Genomic DNA, 19,865 nt, shown 5'->3' with positions numbered 1-19,865 from the left:
TGCTACAAACAGCTACTCACACTTACATTCACTTACAACACGCAAATTCACATTCATACAATCTCAGCTTGCAAATATCAGAGATGAAAAATTGCTCCCTTTTTTCCCCACAGTGTAAAATAATATTTACAGAGAGAGACAAGAAACACCAACAACAGGAAACCCAGTGCTAAGATTTAGATAGCCTAAGAAGGGCTAATAGGAGAGAGGCAGACAGAGAGAAAGAGAGAGAGCGAGAGAGTATGTTAGAGGTTACTGCCCAAGGGATAAAGTGACCGCAGAAACGCACATGTGTATGAACACATGTACAGTACTTTGAATGCCCAAAGACACAAACATGTATATACACACACACACACACACACACACACACACACACACACACACACACACACACACACACACACACACACACACACACACACACACACACACACACACACACACACACACACACACACACACACTCAAAAGGGCAATACATGGTAGAGGTGCTGGAAGAGAAAACTGTACTCTGCTGCGCCCTAGTGCCAAAATGTACACCTATTATTCCAAATTCTGCAGCATCCAAAATAGAAATTAGTGGAGTGAAATGAGCATCTTATCAACAGATGATGATTTATGTTTTATCTGACCCATGTAGCTCCTGCATTCAAACATTTTATAGAGATGGACTCCACATGACATTTTCTCTACAGAGAAAATCCAGTCAACGCAGCTTTACATTCAATAGCCTAAATCAATTTTGTCTAAGAAAATAAAAAGCTGGCAATGAGCATTTATTTACACGTCATGTAAGTGAGTCATAATGCAGAAGAAACACTGCAGGAGGACCTAACTTACTGTACGAAAGCACACTATGGGGGAGAGAGAAGTGTGTTGTCTGTGTAGCCTCTGAGTCTGTGCATGTGATGTTTGTTTCTGAGCGCGCATGAAATAGAGAGAGAGAGAGAGAGAGAAAGTGGAAAAGAGAGAGAGGACCGTTTTTACTTGGTTGGTGCTGCGAGTCTTGTGTCAGGTGAGATCATCCTGTGGCTTTGAGGTAGAGCGCGCGGGAGTGAGATGAGTGGGAGGGCGGGAAAACGCTCGGGAGTAGGTAGTCGATTTCTGACGGGTGTATTTCACATTGCAGATGCAGACAGATGCGCTCATAGACATTATCAATATCGAGGAAACACTGGCTAAGGTAGGCGGGGATGTTTAAACACAATGTGCCGGGCAGCACGTAGCTTTTTAACTGTTTATATCGATGCAAATATGTCATAGTTTGCCTAACGGTTGCCTCACAAGACATCTGTCATCTGTGAGTGACAAAACGTAATAGAAGGGTTTTGATTATTTATTTATTTTTGAGCTTTAGATCTCACTAACATCAAATTTGTCATGGGCATACCATTTAGTTCTTGAGTGGTTCTCTGCATCTCTTAATGTGTGTGTGTCTGTGAAGCAAGAGACAGACAGATATAGAGAGATTAAAATACAAAGGGAGATGGCGAGATAGAGAAGGGGAGACAGGCAGGGACAGTGCAGGTGTTAATGGGGGTCATAGATACAAAGCGGGATACAGTAATGTAAGAGCATTCTATTTCAGGATCACACTGAAAGTGATAACATGTCAGGTAGAGAGTGACTAGCTCCCTATTACAGTCCAATTGGTGTCAAGTCTTCCTGGAGACAGATGAGGTTAAGGTAGTTCATTGGGAAGCACAGGCATGCACATGGACGCCACAACACCTTCCCTGCTTTCTAGACAATTGACCATTTCTGTCTGTGTGGAAAACTGCTACAGAGTGTGGAATGTTGATGGAAATGTGGACACAAAGTCATAATCTTGTTGGTCCATGTTGTATGTGAATGTAATGTGTATATTTATTTATTTGTCTCTTTTAGTGTGACAGTATGACTCTGTCCAGTGCCCCACCTTTACGCAGAGGAAGTACCCCTGTGCCAATCAAACACCAGCTCAGACGAGAGGAAGCAGTCCATGATGATTGTGATTGGACATCAGGGTTGGCTGGACCTTCTCCTCCTCCAATCAGTTTCAGCCCGGCGAAGGATGAGACCATCGCCTCAGCGACAGAGGGGAGACCCCCCTCTGAAGGGCCCTTTCGAATTGCCCTGCTGGGGCAAAATGGGGTGGGCAAGTCAAGCCTTGCTATCGCCTTGGCTGGAGATTTGGATAGAACTGCTTCTGTGGATTCTGAAGGTACATTGATTGGTGTTTGGATGTTGGACAGTGTTTCAACAAAAATAGGCCTATGATCCTAACAGGTAGAGCGTGTGCAATGCATAACATCCCAGCAATGTGTATGTCTTGTAAATGAACATAAGCTAAAAGCCTTCTTCCCCTCATCTCCCACCTGAAACTTGCCTGCTATGTCTCTCCTTCAGGAGAGGGCTATTTACGTACTGTTACCGTGGACGACGAGGACTGCACCATCCTTATCTACGACAACTGGAGGCAGGTGAGCCAAACTACATCTCTGTGGCCCCACTCTACCCCAGCCTTCTCTTTCCACTCCGTTACCCTCCTCCCCTGTCTTATCTCATGGGTTAACTTTTAATGTGGGGGTTTTGGTGTAGTTTTTCTCATGTTTAGTCATAAAGTATTGCCCGATCTCCTTGTCTTTGATCAAGCAGTGGAAATATGACATTCCCCTGTGGGAGTCTGTGATTGGCTGGAAAGGAAGCCTATTATCAGGTTATTTTCCACTGGATTACCTCTGTTTCTCCTGAGCGTGCTTCAAACACATGTGTTCATGGATGTGTGAGGGACAGTGGTGTAAAGTATTTAAGTAAAAATACTTTAAAGTACTACTTAAGTAGTTTTTTGGGGGTATCTGTACTTTACTTTACTATTTATATTTTTGAAAATGTTTACCTTTACTTCACTACATTCCAAAAGAAAATGATGTACTTTTTATTCCTTACATTTTCCCAGACACCCACAAGTACACGTTATATTTTGAATGCTTAGCAGGTAAGAAATTGTCCAACTCTCTACTGCTTCTGATCCGGCTGACTCACTTAACACAAATGCTTTGTTTCTGAATGATGTCTGAGTGTTGGATATGCCTATGGCTATCCATAAATCTAAAAAAAACACGAACAATTGTGCCATCTGGTTTGCTTAATATAAGGAATTTTAAATGATTTATACTTTACTTTTACTTTTGATACTTAAGTACATTTTTGCAATGACATTTGCTTTTGATACTTATGTATATTTAAAACCAAATACTTTTAGACTTTTACTCAAGTAATATTTTACTAAGTGGCTTTCACTTTTACTTGAGTAATTTCCTGTTAAGGTATCTTTACTTTTACTCAAGTATGACAATTGGGTACTTTTTCCACCACTGGTGAGGGAGGGAACTGAGCAGACATACTGGGGACATTTTTTCCCTTTTGCTTTTTCTGACTCAGCTGGAGGTTGGGTATTGCAAAATTATCTCTCTGTAGGAGGTCTCCAGTCTGGAATCACAAGAGTTTGTGAAGTTGTATCTTTCCTTTTCGTTTACCTTAATCAGTAAAATGTGAATTATTGTGTGGATTATAATTAATGGACATTTTTGAAGGGGTTGATACATTTTTGTTAGGGCAAATGATTACAAACTTTAGAAGCCTTTTTCAACCTTGATTACACTACAGGTTCGGAGTTCCTGCAATAACAGGGTGATCAAATTACAGTGTTTTTTTTATCACTTTGGTGCAATTTTCACAAGTATGTGGTACATTTTCATAACTCTAAGCATGAACATCAAAACAGATCATAAAAATGGCTCATGTTTCAAAACTTTAAGCACATTTCAATTTACTGAGTACAACAAATAAATTCACAGTCACTTGTTCACTGCACCAAATCCCTCTTCAATTCGGATGCATTTTCAATCTAAGTATCTGCTTTTCAATATTCACTTGACTTTTTATATGATTATCCTGCATTTTTTAACAATACAATTATCTATCACTTAATTAAACTGCTCAAAACTGATAACTACTGAACCATGTAGTGCCTAGTTAACATATATAGTTTGCTAACTGCTGAACACTGTCAATTTCTATATTTTAGCTTATACATTTTACATCAATTTATGTATGGATGTGGCTGTAAATACTACATAATCATTCTCCATCAGCCACTCTGCGTCAATAGGACAAAGTGGAAAGAGTCACTATGTGCTACCATTTGGAATTATAGTGCAGTATACAATGCACTGCTGAAATACCTGGGTTGTAACTTGTATATAACAACATTCAAATCATTATCTGACTTTCATTGATATGAATTTCATTGATGCACTGTAAGCTAATGAATTTCAAACAGAGACAGGCGATTCTGTATCAGTTTACAAGTCACGTAGAAAAGGTGATCTTCTAAAATGATGCATGAGGCAGAAATGGCATACAACACTGTGCTACATTTTTACAGTAGTGAACTGATGTACAATACCCTATTTCTGATGATTTGCCCTATGTACAGTACCAGTCAACATTTTGGACACACCTACTCATTCCAGGGTTTTTCTTTATTTGTACTATTGTCTACTTTGTAGAATAATAATAGTGAATGAGTAGGTGTGTTCAAACTTTTGACTGGTACTGTATGTACTGTATAAGGTTAATGAAACTGTAAGACTGACATATTTCTCAACATTCTCACAACATGCCATTGGATACAAATGATAAAATAATTGTGCATGTCAAGTTCTAGTCAAATACTGTATGGAAAATGATATTTACCCGCTAATATTCTTTCTTGCTATTGGATTAAATGGTAGTTAAAATGACTAAATCGAGCCTATCATTATCTAATGTACAGTATTGGTGACTAAGCAAAATGTTCTCATGGTATTTCACAGAAAACTTAGATTTTCCATGAATGACTCAGGGGTGAAAGATGTGTGAAACCCCAATGAATGCACAGTCTAAGTTCCTATAAGATAGGGGGATTATAAGTGCTATCCGTTTAGAGTTTTGTACTTAAGAACTTTGGAAATATACAATGTGCAGTGATTGAAAAAAACAGTAAGATCCTACATCTGTAAGTGGATCACTGACGTTCTTTGGTTGTCTTTTAGGAGATACTGATCTTGGTGATACTGCTCTGTCTCGTCTGTTCAGAAGAGTTTGAGTTAACCTTTTGATGCAGTCTCAAGAGTGAAATCTTAAATTCCGATTTTAGAAATCAAATGTAGCTTTGCTCACACAGTGTCCCTGAAGCGTTTTCAGTGACTTATGAAGGATTCGCTCAAAGGGTATCCAGTGTGTGTGTTTGTGTGTGTGTCTCATTGTATTCTCTGTGTATGTCATCAGTAATTGACGTGGTTCCCAGTTGGTGTGGTATGGTAATTTGTCTCTAGGCAGCAGGGAATCATAGAATGAAAGAGCACAGGGCTTCACTTTCACTCTTGACTGCTGCAGGCAGCAGGCTTTCACTGCATACCACCAGAACAATCGTTTGTTTGAAATGTTGAAAAAACACAAGTACACACACTCTTTGATATGACTCTGTCTGTCATAGAGCACTCATCATGCCAGAGTCATAAGGTGTATGCACCAATTTGTAAGTCGCTCTGGATAAGAGCGTCTGCTAAATGACTTAAATGTAAATGTAAATGTTATACAGTGCCTTGCGAAAGTATTCGGCCCCCTTGAACTTTGCGACCTTTTGCCACATTTCAGGCTTCAAACATAAAGATATAAAACTGTATTTTTTTGTGAAGAATCAACAACAAGTGGGACACAATCATGAAGTGGAACGACATTTATTGGATATTTCAAACTTTTTTAACAAATCAAAAACTGCAAAATTGGGCGTGCAAAATTATTCAGCCCCCTTAAGTTAATACTTTGTAGTGCCACCTTTTGCTGCGATTACAGCTGTAAGTCGCTTGGGGTATGTCTCTATCAGTTTTGCACATCGAGAGACTGACATTTTTTCCCATTCCTCCTTGCAAAACAGCTCGAGCTCAGTGAGGTTGGATGGAGAGCATTTGTGAACAGCAGTTTTCAGTTCTTTCCACAGATTCTCGATTGGATTCAGGTCTGGACTTTGACTTGGCCATTCTAACACCTGGATATGTTTATTTTTTAACCATTCCATTGTAGATTTTGCTTTATGTTTTGGATCATTGTCTTGTTGGAAGACAAATCTCCGTCCCAGTCTCAGGTCTTTTGCAGACTCCATCAGGTTTTCTTCCAGAATGGTCCTGTATTTGGCTCCATCCATCTTCCCATCAATTTTAACCATATTCCCTGTCCCTGCTGAAGAAAAACAGGCCCAAAACATGATGCTGCCACCACCATGTTTGACAGTGGGGATGGTGTGTTCAGGGTGATGAGCTGTGTTGCTTTTACGCCAAACATAACGTTTTGCATTGTTGCCAAAAAGTTCCATTTTGGTTTCATCTGACCAGAGCACCTTCTTCCACATGTTTGGTGTGTCTCCCAGGTGGCTTGTGGCAAACTTTAAACAACACTTCTTATGGATATCTTTAAGAAATGGCTTTCTTCTTGCCACTCTTCCATAAAGGCCAGATTTGTGCAATATACGACTGATTGTTGTCCTATGGACAGAGTCTCCCACCTCAGCTGTAGATCTCTGCAGTTCATCCAGAGTGATCATGGGCCTCTTGGCTGCATCTCTGATCAGTCTTCTCCTTGTATGAGCTGAAAGTTTAGAAGGACGGCCAGTTCTTGGTAGATTTGCAGTGGTCTGATACTCCTTCCATTTCAATATTTTTGCTTGCACAGTGCTCCTTGGGATGTTTAAAGCTTGGGAAATCTTTTTGTATCCAAATCCGGCTTTAAACTTCTTCACAACTGTATCTCGGACCTGCCTGGTGTGTTCCTTGTTCTTCATGATGCTCTCTGCGCCTTTAACAGACCTCTGAGACTATCACAGTGCAGGTGCATTTATACGGAGACTTGATTACACACAGGTGGATTGTATTTATCATCATTAGTCATTTAGGTCAACATTGGATCATTCAGAGATCCTCACTGAACTTCTGGAGAGAGTTTGCTGCACTGAAAGTAAAGGGGCTGAATAATTTTGCACGCCCAATTTTTCAGTTTTTGATTTGTTAAAAAAGTTTGAAATATCCAATAAATGTTGTTCCATCCACTTCATGATTGTGTCCCACTTGTTGTTGATTCTTCACAAAAAAATACAGTTTTATATCTTTATGTTTGAAGCCTGAAATGTGGCAAAAGGTTGCAAAGTTCAAGGGGGCCGAATACTTTCGCAAGGCACTGTAATTACATGTTCTTACTGACTGTCATTTATAAGGCTCTCAGCACAGCAGTGGGAAAATGTCGACACAAACCACATAAAGAAAGATTTTTAGGGAGGGAAGAGCTGCCTCCCTCTACCTCTTCACTTGTTGACTTATGTAGACCCATTGTAGTGGGGGGCGGGGTCGAGCTATTTACATATCGGGATATTCTTTATGACGATATATTGTTTTGACAATATCTCAATATTATTTTTGCGCTAGTTGGCTGTACCTGCACTAAAAATCAAGATGAGTTGTTCTCATCTTCTTTTTAAATAGGGAGCCAATTTTTTTCAGCACTTTAATTTCCTTGACTGATCAAAACTAATTTTCTCATGGCTCTCTTTTGTCCCTCTGCAGCGGACATATGGTGAGCAATATGTTTGGAACATCGAATCAGAATAAAATCACAGTATCTGTCACGCCCTGGCCATAGAGGCTTTTATTCTCTATTTTGGTTAGGCCAGGGTATGACTAGGGTGGGCATTCTATGTTCATTTTTTATGTTTTGTATTTCTTTGTTGTTTGGCAGTTGTGGTTCTCAATCAGAGGCAGCTGTCTATCGTTGTCTCTGATTGAGAACCATACTTAGGTAGCTTTTTCCCACTGGGTTTTTGTGGGTAGTTGTTTTCTGTTTTTGTGCCTGCACCAGACAGAACTGTTTCCTTTTCGTTCGTTCTCTTTGTTATTTTTGTTAATTCAGTGTTCAGTTTAAATAAAAGTATGAACACGTACCACGCTGCACCTGGGTCCTCTCCTTCCAACAGCCGTTACAATATCTAATCGTAATACTTATAGAATCTTGAGAACAGCAATACGTATAGTATCGGCACCTAAGTATCGTGGTAATTTTGTATCATGAGGTCCCTGGCAATTCCCAGCCCAAGTTTCTACCTGGTTTGAACATGCGTCCTTTGGCATGATCTTGTCCACATTCTGATTGTGCTCACAGTTTTTGATGGGTGTAGACAATTAAACAGGCACTGTGATCTGATTGTGATCAGATCTTCTTGACCACCTCTTGAGGTAGTCAGACGCATTGTGTCTGGATGTACAAGTGTAGACCGATCTGGACAGTGAAAACATTTAAATCATCATTATCCCACCCTCTAAAATCATTGACAGGCGGCACCCTTCACATATGCCATTAATGTCTTAAAATAAATAATGAAAGATTGTTTGGAAAATATAGCAGTGAAATAATTTTCTTAAAGGGAAGGACCAGGAAATCTGGTCACAATGCAGACACAGTGGATGGATATGAGACACGTTTTAATACCATGAGTATACACATTTCTGAAAATGTGGGCATAATCAGAATGTGGACAAGATCAGGACACAGAACCCATGTTAGAGCCAGATATAAATGACATATAATTACATATAAACAGAAGTTTATTCTCATAAAAATTCCTACGACTAAATGGAAGGTAAAAGTGGTATGGTTGTGCTGATATCTCTTCCTCCCTCTCTCTCTCAGGACCTGTCTGCTCTGCAGTGTGAGGTGTGTGTCCTGGTGTTCTCTGTCACGGACAGGCGTAGTTTCCACCGCACCGCCCAACTTCGCCTCCTCCTCAGGGAGACGCAGCCACAAACTCCCATCATCCTCGTGGGCAACAAGAGTGACCTGGTCCGTTCGCGCGAGGTCAGCGCTCAAGGTGAAGCAGATTGGCCCTCTCTTTGTTACAGCACAGTGATAGAGTGGTCACCCTTTGTCGCTGCAACCTTAACCTGCAGTATTCCATAGTGTATACCTTTCCCTACAGATGATCTATTCCTATAAATACTCTCTTCTCTCATTGCCTTGTCTCTGCCTGCCATCTCCACCCAGTGTGTCGACAGGCTGAGTTTTATGCTGTATCTCTGCACGGTACTGCGGTGAAGGGAGAAATATAGGAATATAGACAGAAAGTGGCACAGCATTTCAGCTGCAGTGCAGTGTGGGAGTATGGCAGGAAGGGACTGTGCGTGCTGAGAACTTTGCATGAGATACTAAGAACATACCCACTGGATCCAGGTCATCTATAAATCTTTGCTTGGTAAAGCTCCGCCTTATCTCAGCTCACTGGTCACCATAGCAACACCCACCCGTAGCACACGCTCCAGCAGGTATATTTCACTGGTCATCCCCAAAGCCAACACCTACTTTGGATGCCTTTCCTTCCAGTTCTCTGCTGCCAGTGACTGGAATGAATTGCAAAAATCACTAAAGCTAGACACTTATATCTCCTTCACTAACTTTAAGTGTCAGCTGTCAGAGCAGCTTACTGATCACTGCACATATATCACTCCAGTGTAAATTGTAATTACTTCGTCACTATTGGCCTATTTATTTCCTTACCTCCTGCACACACTGTATACACATTTTTCTATTGTGTTATTGACTGTATGTTTGTTTATCCCATGTGTAACTCTGTGTTGTTTTTGTCGCACTGCTTTGCTTTATCTTGGCCAGGTCGCAGTTGTAAATGAGAACTTGTTCTCAACTGGCCTACCTGGTTAAATAAAGGTGATATAAAATCAAAAATAAATAAAAATACGCATTAATCTATTCATCTAGATGTACATATCACCTGAGCTTGGCTGTATGGTCACCACAACCTATAACACACATGAACACAAAACTCTCTTTCACCTCCACCTGTCTATGTGATGTGTGTTGCTCCAGACTGCAGCTCCTCAGGCCTGGCTGTTTTTGGGATCATGTTATGAGTGTTGTGTAACCTCAGATCTGTGTGGCCTTTGACTTATTATGAGGCAGAGAGCAGAGCAAGGCTTTCTGCATAATTACTTTTACAGGAACTGGGTGAAAACTCACTTCCGTCTCGCTTTATAATATAGCTTAACGAGCGTGCACAGAAGAAAAAACATGAACTATACTGGTTCTCTCTTCCTCTGCTGTCAGGGATAATTTTATCTCTCTAACAAATAAGATTTTAATTAAGACAAATTTGGGCAATTGCTTCTCATCATCTTTCATCATCTGTCTTCTCATTCCCCGTGATTTCGGTGTTGCACTCTTGCACTCTTTGATATGTGCTTTTTCCATCTTTTGAATAAATGCATTCAATTATGTGTTTGTGTTTGTCCTAGGGATAGTAGTCTGTAATGACAAAAAAAATCCAGAGAGGCAGGGATGTTTATATTGTAGTGTTCCTGAGGTCAACCAGAGGGGAGCTGGGCTGAGTCACAGCACAATAAGAGAATAAGAGGTGCTTCAACATGTAACTAATATGGATGAACCTGTGACAACAGCACATCACCGTGTACCCAATCTCATCCGCAATGCCCTCATCCTAAATGGGTAATGCGTTTACCACTGACAACTGTGCTTATTCTCTCTCTCTCTCTCTCTCTCTCTCTCTCTCTCTCTCAGAGGCCTTCACCAGTGCTACTCTGTTTGACTGTCTGTATGTGGAAATGTCAACCTCTCTCGACCACCGCACAGTGGAGCTCCTGGAGTCTGCTGTGAGGTTAGCCAGAGGCCTCAGTCCGGTGCCCCCAGGGTCCTATGGGCACGACATGGCTGGCGGCCTGGAGAGCATCACCCACCGGGCCAAGCGTTTCCTCGCTAGCCTGGTCCCACGCTACCCCCGCGAGAGGGAACGAGACGGGGGCAAGTTCTTCAGACAGAAGTCCCGCTCCTGCCATGACCTGGGAGCCCTGTGATCAGGGATGAGGGAAGGATGGAATGAGGGATGTATAGAAAGAGAGAGGGGTGGCTAGAGAGCGAGCAAGAGGGAAATAGAATGTAAGCAATTGCAAAATAGAGAGAGGGGTTCAGAGGTAAATTATGGTGAAGAGAAAAGTTCATGTAAAAGTGAGTGATGAGAGGAGGATACAGTAATGGGGATGACACATGGATGAAGCAGAGAAGACCAGGAAGAGAGAATGGCATTAAAGGAGCGATGGACGTATCTGGGTTGATTCATGTAGAAATGTTGTAGTAGAGAACCATAGAGAATAGAGAATTAGCTGTTGAACCCCTGTAAATACAACCCTAAGCATCATACTGCATCATACTCCATGTGATTTCATTGAGGGCCAAATAAAATACTCTGAGAAGTCATGAGAAAGGAAAGTGACTCTTTTTTGTATCTCTGTGTGTTGTGATACTTCAAAGCCCAGAAACTTAATTGCATGCTTTTTGCAAGTGCAAGAGAGCAATCACAGTAGCAGCCCTGATATAACATGGTTTTCACAGTGATTCAGATTTTGAGGATTCACTTGCTTTTTTTAGTATCCAGACAATCTGGTATCCATGGGGATATTGAGAGGGGGTAGAGAAAGACTAAACTTAGAAAAGGCATAAGATAGAAGGATTGAGGCGATGGAGAATGGAGCCAGGATTTATTGTATGTAGAGTGATCATTGCCAGGTTACTGTTGTCAAGGAGACAAGGAGAATCTTTGTGCCATATGAATTTTGTGTTCAACATTTCCCTTATAAAATTAGGGTACACTTTAAGGAGAATTAATTACATTTCAGAATGTGTTTATTTTGGGGAGGAGGAGTGCCAGATGGCACTTTGTCAGATATCAGTATCACACAGCACCACTGTACTACCCTTAGTTCCACTCTCCATTCAATCCCACTCACACCCACACTATTGAAGAGCAAGCATAGAAACAGTATATCATCACGGGTCTTCATATCATTGTCATGGAGTTCATCAAAGAGAATGGGAGAGCACTTCTGTAATCAGGAAGAAACAGAGTTGGAAAAATCACCACCTTTAAATGGTGGCATGAAATCATATTTTCTTTGTGACTCATTCCCTTGGCTCGAAACCCCTGGCTGGGAGCAATGGGGGTGGATACTAGATACTGGATACCTGAAACAGGCAACAGGCTCCCCCCTGTGGTCAGATAGCACACTGAACCAGCATACTGTTTGTCTTAGAATACCTTTTCTACTCAAGCAGGGGTAAAATAAATGCCTGAGCGGAGTTCCCACATCCGATTTTCAGGGCAAACAGAAGCAAAGATGGTGGATAACGATGGTGATCCAGCTTTTGTCAAATTAACAAATTACTTTTTAACATTTCAGCTAACCTTCCTAACCTTAACCTGCCGTTTACCACTGAAAAAAAATGGACAATAAGTAGTCCAGAGTGTCCTCTCCCCGATCATAAAAAAGTGAGGGAATGGGGTGTCACACTTAATGGTTGTGTTTGAGAGCATCAAAACTGTAATATATCATGGGTAAATTGTGACTCACTGACGGATCGACAAATAATGAGTAGAGAGATGCAAGGTGATTTGTAGATCAGTCAGTCGGCAGCCGCCTGCATTGTCGGCTGAGCTGTAGTCAATGAATAGCATTCTCATGTAGGTGTTCCTTTTGTCCAAGTGGGAAAAGGCCGTGTGGATTGCAATAGAGATTGCATCCTCCATGGATCTGTTGTGGCGGAATGCAAATTGGATACTCGGAGTACACGTCCTGGTAATCTGTCTGGCCTGTGGCCTTGTGAATGTTGACCTGTTTAAAGGTCTTAGTCACACTGGCTACGGAGAGCGTGATCACACAGTCGTCCAGCACAGCTGATGCTCTCGCATGCTTCAGTGTTGCTTGCCTCGAAGCAGGCATAGAAGTAATTTAGCTCGTCTGGTTGGCTCGTGTCACTGGGTAGATCACGGCTGTGCTTCTCTTTTTAGTCTGTAATAGTTTTCAAGCCCTGCCACATCCTACGAGTGTCGGAGCCGGTATAGTACAATTCAATCTTAGTCCTGTATTGATGCTTTGCTGGTTTGGTGGTTCGTCTGAGGGCATTGCGGGATTTGTTATACAGGTCCGGGTTAGCATCCCGCTCCTTGAAAGCGGCAGCTTTTTTTTTTTTTTACCCTTTAGCTCAGTGCATATGTTGCTTGTAATTCATGGCTTCTATGTTGTCTTGGCTGTGTGCTTATAGTTGTTATAATTTTGGAAGGTGAACCTTCACCCCAGTCTGAGGTCTTGAGCACTCTGGAGCAGATTTTCATCAAGGATCTCTCTGTAGTTTGCTCCGTTCATCTCTCCCTCGATCCTGACTAGTCTCCCAGTCACCGTCACTGAAAAATATCCCCACAGCATGATGCTGCCACCACCATGCTTCACTGTAGGATGGTACCAGGTTTCCTCCAAATGTGACACTTGGCATTCAGGCCAAAGAGTTCAATTAGATCAGAGGATCTTGTTTCTCATGGTCTGAGAGTCCTTTATGTGCCTTCTGGCAAACTCCAAGCGGTCTATCATGTGCCTTTTACTGAGGAGTGGCTTCCGTCTGGCCACTCTACCATAAAGGCCTATTGGTGGAGTGCTGCAGAGATGGTTGTCCTTCTGGAAGGTTCTCCAATCTCCACAGAGGAATTCTGGAGCTCTGTCAGAGAAACCATCGGGTTGTTGGTCACATCCTTGACCAAGGCCCTTCTCCCCCAATTGCTCAGTTTGCCCGGGCGGCCAGTTCTAGGAAGATTCTTAGTGATTCCAAACTTCTTCCATTTAAGAATGATGGAGGCCACAGTGTTCTTGGAGACCTTCAATGCTGCAGAAATGTTTTGGTACCTTTCCCCAGATCTGTGCCTCGACACAATCCTCATGGCTTGGTTTTTGCTCTGACATTCACTGTCAACTGTGGGACCTTACACAGACAGGTGTCGGACTTTTCAAATCATGTCCAATCAAATTAATCTACCACAGGTGGACTCCAATCGAGTTGTAGAAACATCTCAAGGATGATCAATGGAAACAGGATGCACCTGAGCTCAATTTCAAGTCTCATAGCAAAGGGTCTGAATACTTATGTAAATAAGGTATTTCTGTTTTTTATTTTTAATACATTTTCAAAACTTCTACAAACCTGTTTTTTCTTTGTCATTATGGGGTATTGTATGTAGATTGCTGATTTTTTATATTGAATCAGTTTTTCGAATAAGGCTGTAACGTAACAAAATGTGGAAAACGTGAAGGGGTCTGAGTACTTTCCGAATGTACTGTACAGTCACATCTGGAATGATTTCCTCCCTTGATAAAGTTTAGCAAAAAATACTGAGCTGTAGGCCTTTTGTATACAATTTGTTGTGGGGAATTAAATTATTTTATAGTAAAACAATTGCTCAGAGAAATACATTGGATTTAACAAGTTTTAAAAAATAATTTCAAAAAGATAGGTGTCAAAATTGTTGGCACCCCTAATGATTATCATAAATACATTTAATAAAATGTACTCTGCATTAACATTCTACAGTGGCAAGAAAAAGTATGTGAACCCTTTGGAATTATCTTGATTTCTGCATAAATTGCTCATAACATTGGTTCTAATCTTCATCTAAGTCGCAACAATAGACAGCTTAAACTAATAACACACAAATTATTGTATTTTTCTTGTCTATATTGAATATATAATTTAAACATTCACAATGTAGGTTGGAAAAAGTATGTGAACCCCTAGGCTAATGATTTCTTCAAAAGCTATTTGGAGTCAGGAGTCAACAAAAGAAAATACGCCTTCTGGAGTGGCCAAGTCAGAGTCCTGACCTCAACCCAATTGAGATGCTGTGGCATGACCTCAAGAGAGAGGTTCACACCAGACATTCCAAGAATATTGCTGAACTGAAACAGTTTTGTAAAGTGGAATGGTCCAAAATTCCTCCTGACCGTTGTGCAGGTCTGATCACAACTGCTGAAAACGTTTGGTTGTTATTGCTGCCAAAGGAGGTCAACCAGTTATTAAATCCAAGGGTTCACATACTTTTCCCACCCTGCACTGTGAATGTTTACACGGTGTGTTCAATAAAGACATTAAAACGTATAATTGTTTGTGTGTTATTAGTTTAAGCAGACCATGTTTGTCTATTGTTGTGACTTACTGTAGATGAAGATCAGATCAAATTGTATGACCAATTTATGCAGAAGTTCAGGTAATTCAAAAGGGTTCACATACTTTTTCTTGCCACCGTATTTTTTAAAATTATTCTCAGTTTAAGGAACTGTGGCCTTTCCTGGCTTCTTGTTTCACTGGGGTATAAAAATGAGGTAACACATGTGTCACGATGTCATAATTGTGTTTCAGGGTGGAATTCTTTAGTCATTACCTTTAAAAATATAAATTCCCTTATCAACATGTAAAATCCATTTATCATCCATCACCGTGGGGAAAGGAAAAGAACTCAGAAAATGAAAAGAGACAAATATACCAATTGCACACTATGGTAACAATTAAAACCACAGAAACAGTGATAGACTTGGGTCCTCTACCAGGCATGTTTATCTTGTTTTTGTGTAAAGATCAGTATTTGTATTATCTATTTTATACAGTATTTCTTTCTTACCTTTATCAAAGGTGCCAATAATTTGGATGTGACCACAATACATTGCATTGCCATAGTCAAATATGGGTAGGAAGGTGTCTTGTACAAGTCTTTTCTCAATGTAATATGAGGGAAGGGTCAATGCCGCGTTGGTTCTTTTTTATTTCATTCCATTTTCATCCAAGTGTTGCTGAATCTCCCTTCTACTTAATTTAATATGAGAAACAAGACCCCCACCCCCCCAAAAAATAATAGTTGGACTTTTAGTTGCTTCAAAGACAGTTTATCATCTAACCATTGTGCATGCTGCAAGTCTTGCAGTCACTTGACAAAAAAGTCATTGTCCAACTGCCCACATAACTGAAAATAACTGCTCAGTTGTCATAAACCTTAGTCAACTCAGATAAATTTCACTCACATCTTATAATATAAAATTATTTCAACTCCCAAATGTATGTTTTATCTCAAATGGACCACCTCACATAGGTAACAACTAATGACAGTTAGATTTAATTTGTAACCCTAATGTACAGCAGTCAAGTTCTGAAACTTTGGCAACAACTTGTTTTTCATCACAGAGTCAAATGATGATGAAGAACAGCACACAATTTAATCTTTATCAGGACATGACAAGACTTATTGTTTCTCAAGAATCTGATAGGAAGAGTAAAAGAGGAAGAATGTGATCTATATAAACCCAGAGATGTCTAGAAAGAGGTATTGCTCCTGAATCACACTCTTAAACCCCTCTTCAGTTCATCACCTGATTTTGAATCCAAGCAGGTGAGTAAGTCTTCTTCTAATTGTCCAATTCATCCAGATGTGTTATCTTTATTAATCCTCTCTGTCCCATTTTCCCTCTCTATGCATATCTGCTTTCTACACTTGAATACTTGATTACAGTAGTTTAAAAGTGTCAGTTCACAGATCACAACAATCACATTTTTGTTAGTGTACTGTTCATCAAATAATTATTATGTTTCTCACAGCTGCAGCAATGGGAAATACAGGTACCCACATTGCTAATGCAACAGACGACAACATTAAGATTTTCTGCAAAAAGTCAAAGTTGGAACTCCAAGACACCACTGTTGACATTGGTGGAGAAATCTGTATAGGGCTCATGGACACCCATGCCAAAGCTACAACAGCATCAACGTTGAACTTCGCTCGCAGTAAAGACGTTTCCATCCAATTCATCCCAGCGAGAGACTACATCGACTGCCCTGCCTTCGAGGTCATGTTTGTCACTGGAAAAACAGACAATGGATATCTCTTCCAAAACTACAAGGCGGTTAATTTAATTGAACAGCCTAGATCCTTCATCATCACCGCTAACAAAGCCATCAAGTATGCCAAGTCAGGAGAGATCTGGGTGGATGACCAGGGAAAAGATCACAAGCCTAAAACAGCATATGACGTTTCTACTCAAATTAAACCAATAACAGAAGATAAGGAAGTACAGATGTCTGAAAAATAATATCTATTCTGCAATCCAAGCCAGAGATTTGCTCCAAAACCTAAATTTTTAAACATTTGTAAAATTATTTTTTCAGTTGCATGTGTAATTTGGGAAAATATATGCTTAATAAACACTATCAAGATGATCTTGCATTCTTGATAGTGTCTGTGATATTGTCACCATTTGAAATTCTAGCTAATAAAAACTGTGTGTAAATGTGTTACTCTTAATAATGTATGTCCAACAGGAAATACAGTGCATTTGGGAATGTATTTAGACCCCTTGACTTTTTCCACGTTCTGTTACATTGCAGCCTCATTCCCCTCATCAATTTACACACAATACCCCATAATGACAAAGCAAAAAAAGGTTTTGACCCAGATGCAGACACAGGAGGCGGATGGTTCAGTTCTCAGATAATTTATTATAACACAAAGGACAGGCAGAGGTTTGTAACCAGGTCCGACAGGTACAGGACGGAAGACAGCTCAGGGTCAGGGCAGTCAGAAGTTCATAAACCAGGTCAGAATCAGGCAGGTACAGAACGGCAGGCATGCTCAGGGTCAGGGCAGGCAGAAAGATCAGAACCAAAATGAAACAAGACGAAATGGCAACAGACAAACAGAAATCAGGAGACAACAGGCTGTAAGACAGAAGTTTAATCCTAGACATGTGAAAGTTGGGATGTATACGGAGGGTGCGGGGCAACAGAAGATGAACAGCAGAGGGGCTAAGAATCTTAGAGATTTGGAAAAGGCAAATAAAATGGGGGGAAAGTTTATGGGAATCCACCCGGAGGAGCAGATCCCGACTGGACAGCCATAGCCTCTTCCCGAGACGATAGCGGAGTGCAGGGGTCCGGTGGCGGTCCGCCTGTCGCAGATACCTGGTGGTGGTCTTGAGAAGAGGGGTGGTGTTGCTATCTGATGGAGGGAGACCAGTAACGAAGTCCAGGGATATATAAAGACCAGGGGCATTGAGGAACAGGTGGCAGACGGAGCTTGCTGCAGTCTTATTCTGAGCACACACAGTGCTGACGGCGACGAACACGGAGACATCAGGAACTATGGTGGGCCACCAAAAACGTTGTCATGAGAGGCCAGGGTCCGACGGGAGCCAGGCAAGTCTGGAGGAACGTGCCCATTCCAGGACCGGGGAACAGGGCAGAGTCCAGGACAAACATCCGGTTAGCCGCCCCCCCCACCCAGGGAACGCTGCGCCTCACGGACCTGGTCCTCTATACCCCAGATGAGCGCAGCCGCTAGACAAGAGGTAGGGAGGGTGGTCTCTGGGTCCAACGGTGTAGCAGCGGGGCTATAGAGGTGTGAGAGCGCATCCGGCTTCACATTCTTGGACCCCGGACGGTAGGAGATGGTACAGTTGAACTGAGTGAATAGTGTCGTGGAAATAGTTCTTAAAAATATATCTTAAACACTGGAGTTTGTGAGTTCAGAATAGGCTTTATTTCAAAGTAACAAGCCGAGCTGTTCCGCGGGCATATGCCGGTCCCAGACTCGGAGATCTCTTTATATACAGTTTCAGTTTGACACATCATACATAGTCACTCATGCCTTTTGCACACATTGTATATAGACTGCCCATTTTTTTTCTACTGTGTTATTGACTTGCTAAATTGTTTACTCCATGTGTAACTCTGTGTTGTCTGTTCACACTGCTATGCTTTATCTTGGCCAGGTCGCAGTTGCAAATGAGAACTTGTTCTCAACTAGCCTACCTGGTTAAATAAAGGTGAAATAAAAATAAATAAAACTCCTCTTTATGTAAATGACCAAAACCTTTTGGCTTTCTGACACTATTGTTTCCTAGTCTTACTTCTAATTTATCTAAGCCCATCGTTTCTTGGTTTCCCCTCCTCTTATTAGTACATACTCCAGGACGTAGATTTTATTGGTGGCGTGACCATAGTAATGATACAAAAAATAATACACATATACACACATAATGCAGGTGCATGTGTGAGGATAATTATAAGATTATGTATTAGCTTCCCTTAAACCCATAATGATTCTGTTTACTACTTTAAGATTTCACAATACATGTACTGGAAAATTACCCATAATAGCAGGGCCCATCGAGCTTGCCTAGAGCCTCCACTCCTCCAACACCATTTTGACGCAAGTAGTTCTCGATTTCCCACGTCGTAGTTTCTCTCAGCGGGGTTAAGACAATGGGAAAGGAAAGCGCAGGGATGCAGCTTTTGGTCCAGGGCAGAGCGCTGGGACAGGACGGCCCCCCCTCCGACGTCCGAGGTGTCAACCTCCATCACGGAAGCTAAGGTGTTGTAACCTGGGAGTAAGCGGCGGTAGAAATGAGCAAACCCCAGGAAACGTTGCAGCTGCACTCTCGAGGTGGGTTGAGACCAATCCCCCACCGCTCTCACCTTGTCAGAGTCCATCTTAATATTTCCAGCAGCAATGGCCTACCCTAGGAAGGAGATGGTGGTGTGATGGAATTCCTAATTTTCTGCTTTAACAAAAAGCTGGTTCTCCAGGAGATGCTGAAGGACCTGTCTTACGTGGAGGACAAGTTCTTGAACTGACCGGGAAAAAACAAGGATGTCGTCAAGGTAGACAAGCACGAACCTGTTCAACATGTCATGGAGCATATTGTTGACTAGGGCCTAGACAACTGCGTGAGCATTGATCAGTCTGAATGGCATAACAAGGTACTCGTAGTGCCTGCTAGCCATGTTTAAAGCTGTCTTCCATTCGTCTCCTTCCTGTCTCTGAACCAGATGGTAGGTGTTCCAAAGGTCCAACTTTGAGAAGTATTTGCCCCCTGGAGAGGCACGTTTTAAAAAAAACGTGATGTCAT

The 19,865-nt window shown here is 41.4% G+C and overlaps 1 protein-coding gene across 3 annotated transcripts; it reads left to right on the top strand.

Moving 5' to 3' along the window:
• The first annotated feature begins 869 nt into the window (after positions 1 to 869).
• LOC118392681 (GTP-binding protein REM 2-like) lies at positions 870 to 11,361 on the top strand. 3 transcript variants are annotated; one of them, XM_035784725.2, is made up of 6 exons: positions 874 to 1,018; positions 1,133 to 1,186; positions 1,891 to 2,206; positions 2,392 to 2,465; positions 8,761 to 8,938; positions 10,657 to 11,361. In XM_035784725.2, exons 2-6 carry the CDS (start codon positions 1,133 to 1,135, stop codon positions 10,947 to 10,949), a joined length of 915 nt encoding a protein of 304 aa, XP_035640618.1. In that variant the 5' UTR covers positions 874 to 1,018; the 3' UTR covers positions 10,950 to 11,361. The 3 variants fall into 3 exon arrangements, with proteins under 3 accessions (XP_035640626.1, XP_035640618.1, XP_035640611.1); XM_035784733.1 differs by lacking the exon at positions 1,133 to 1,186 and having other exon boundaries at positions 870 to 1,018; XM_035784718.2 differs by lacking the exon at positions 874 to 1,018 and having other exon boundaries at positions 1,027 to 1,186.
• The last annotated feature ends 8,504 nt before the right edge of the window (positions 11,362 to 19,865 follow it).

This window comes from Oncorhynchus keta, chromosome 1 (assembly GCF_023373465.1).
Source record: "Oncorhynchus keta strain PuntledgeMale-10-30-2019 chromosome 1, Oket_V2, whole genome shotgun sequence".
In the NCBI taxonomy this organism is placed as follows: domain Eukaryota; kingdom Metazoa; phylum Chordata; class Actinopteri; order Salmoniformes; family Salmonidae; genus Oncorhynchus; species Oncorhynchus keta.
This window is presented reverse-complemented; position numbering and strand designations above follow the sequence as displayed.

Coding starts and splice junctions, on each gene's coding strand:
- LOC118392681 (XM_035784725.2), top strand. CDS start 1,133: ATGCAGACAGATGCGCTCATAGACATTATCAATATCGAGGAAACACTG. Junction 1,187..1,890: donor TCGAGGAAACACTGGCTAAG/GTAGGCGGGGAT, acceptor TGTCTCTTTTAG/TGTGACAGTATGACTCTGTC. Junction 2,466..8,760: donor TCTACGACAACTGGAGGCAG/GTGAGCCAAACT, acceptor TCTCTCTCTCAG/GACCTGTCTGCTCTGCAGTG.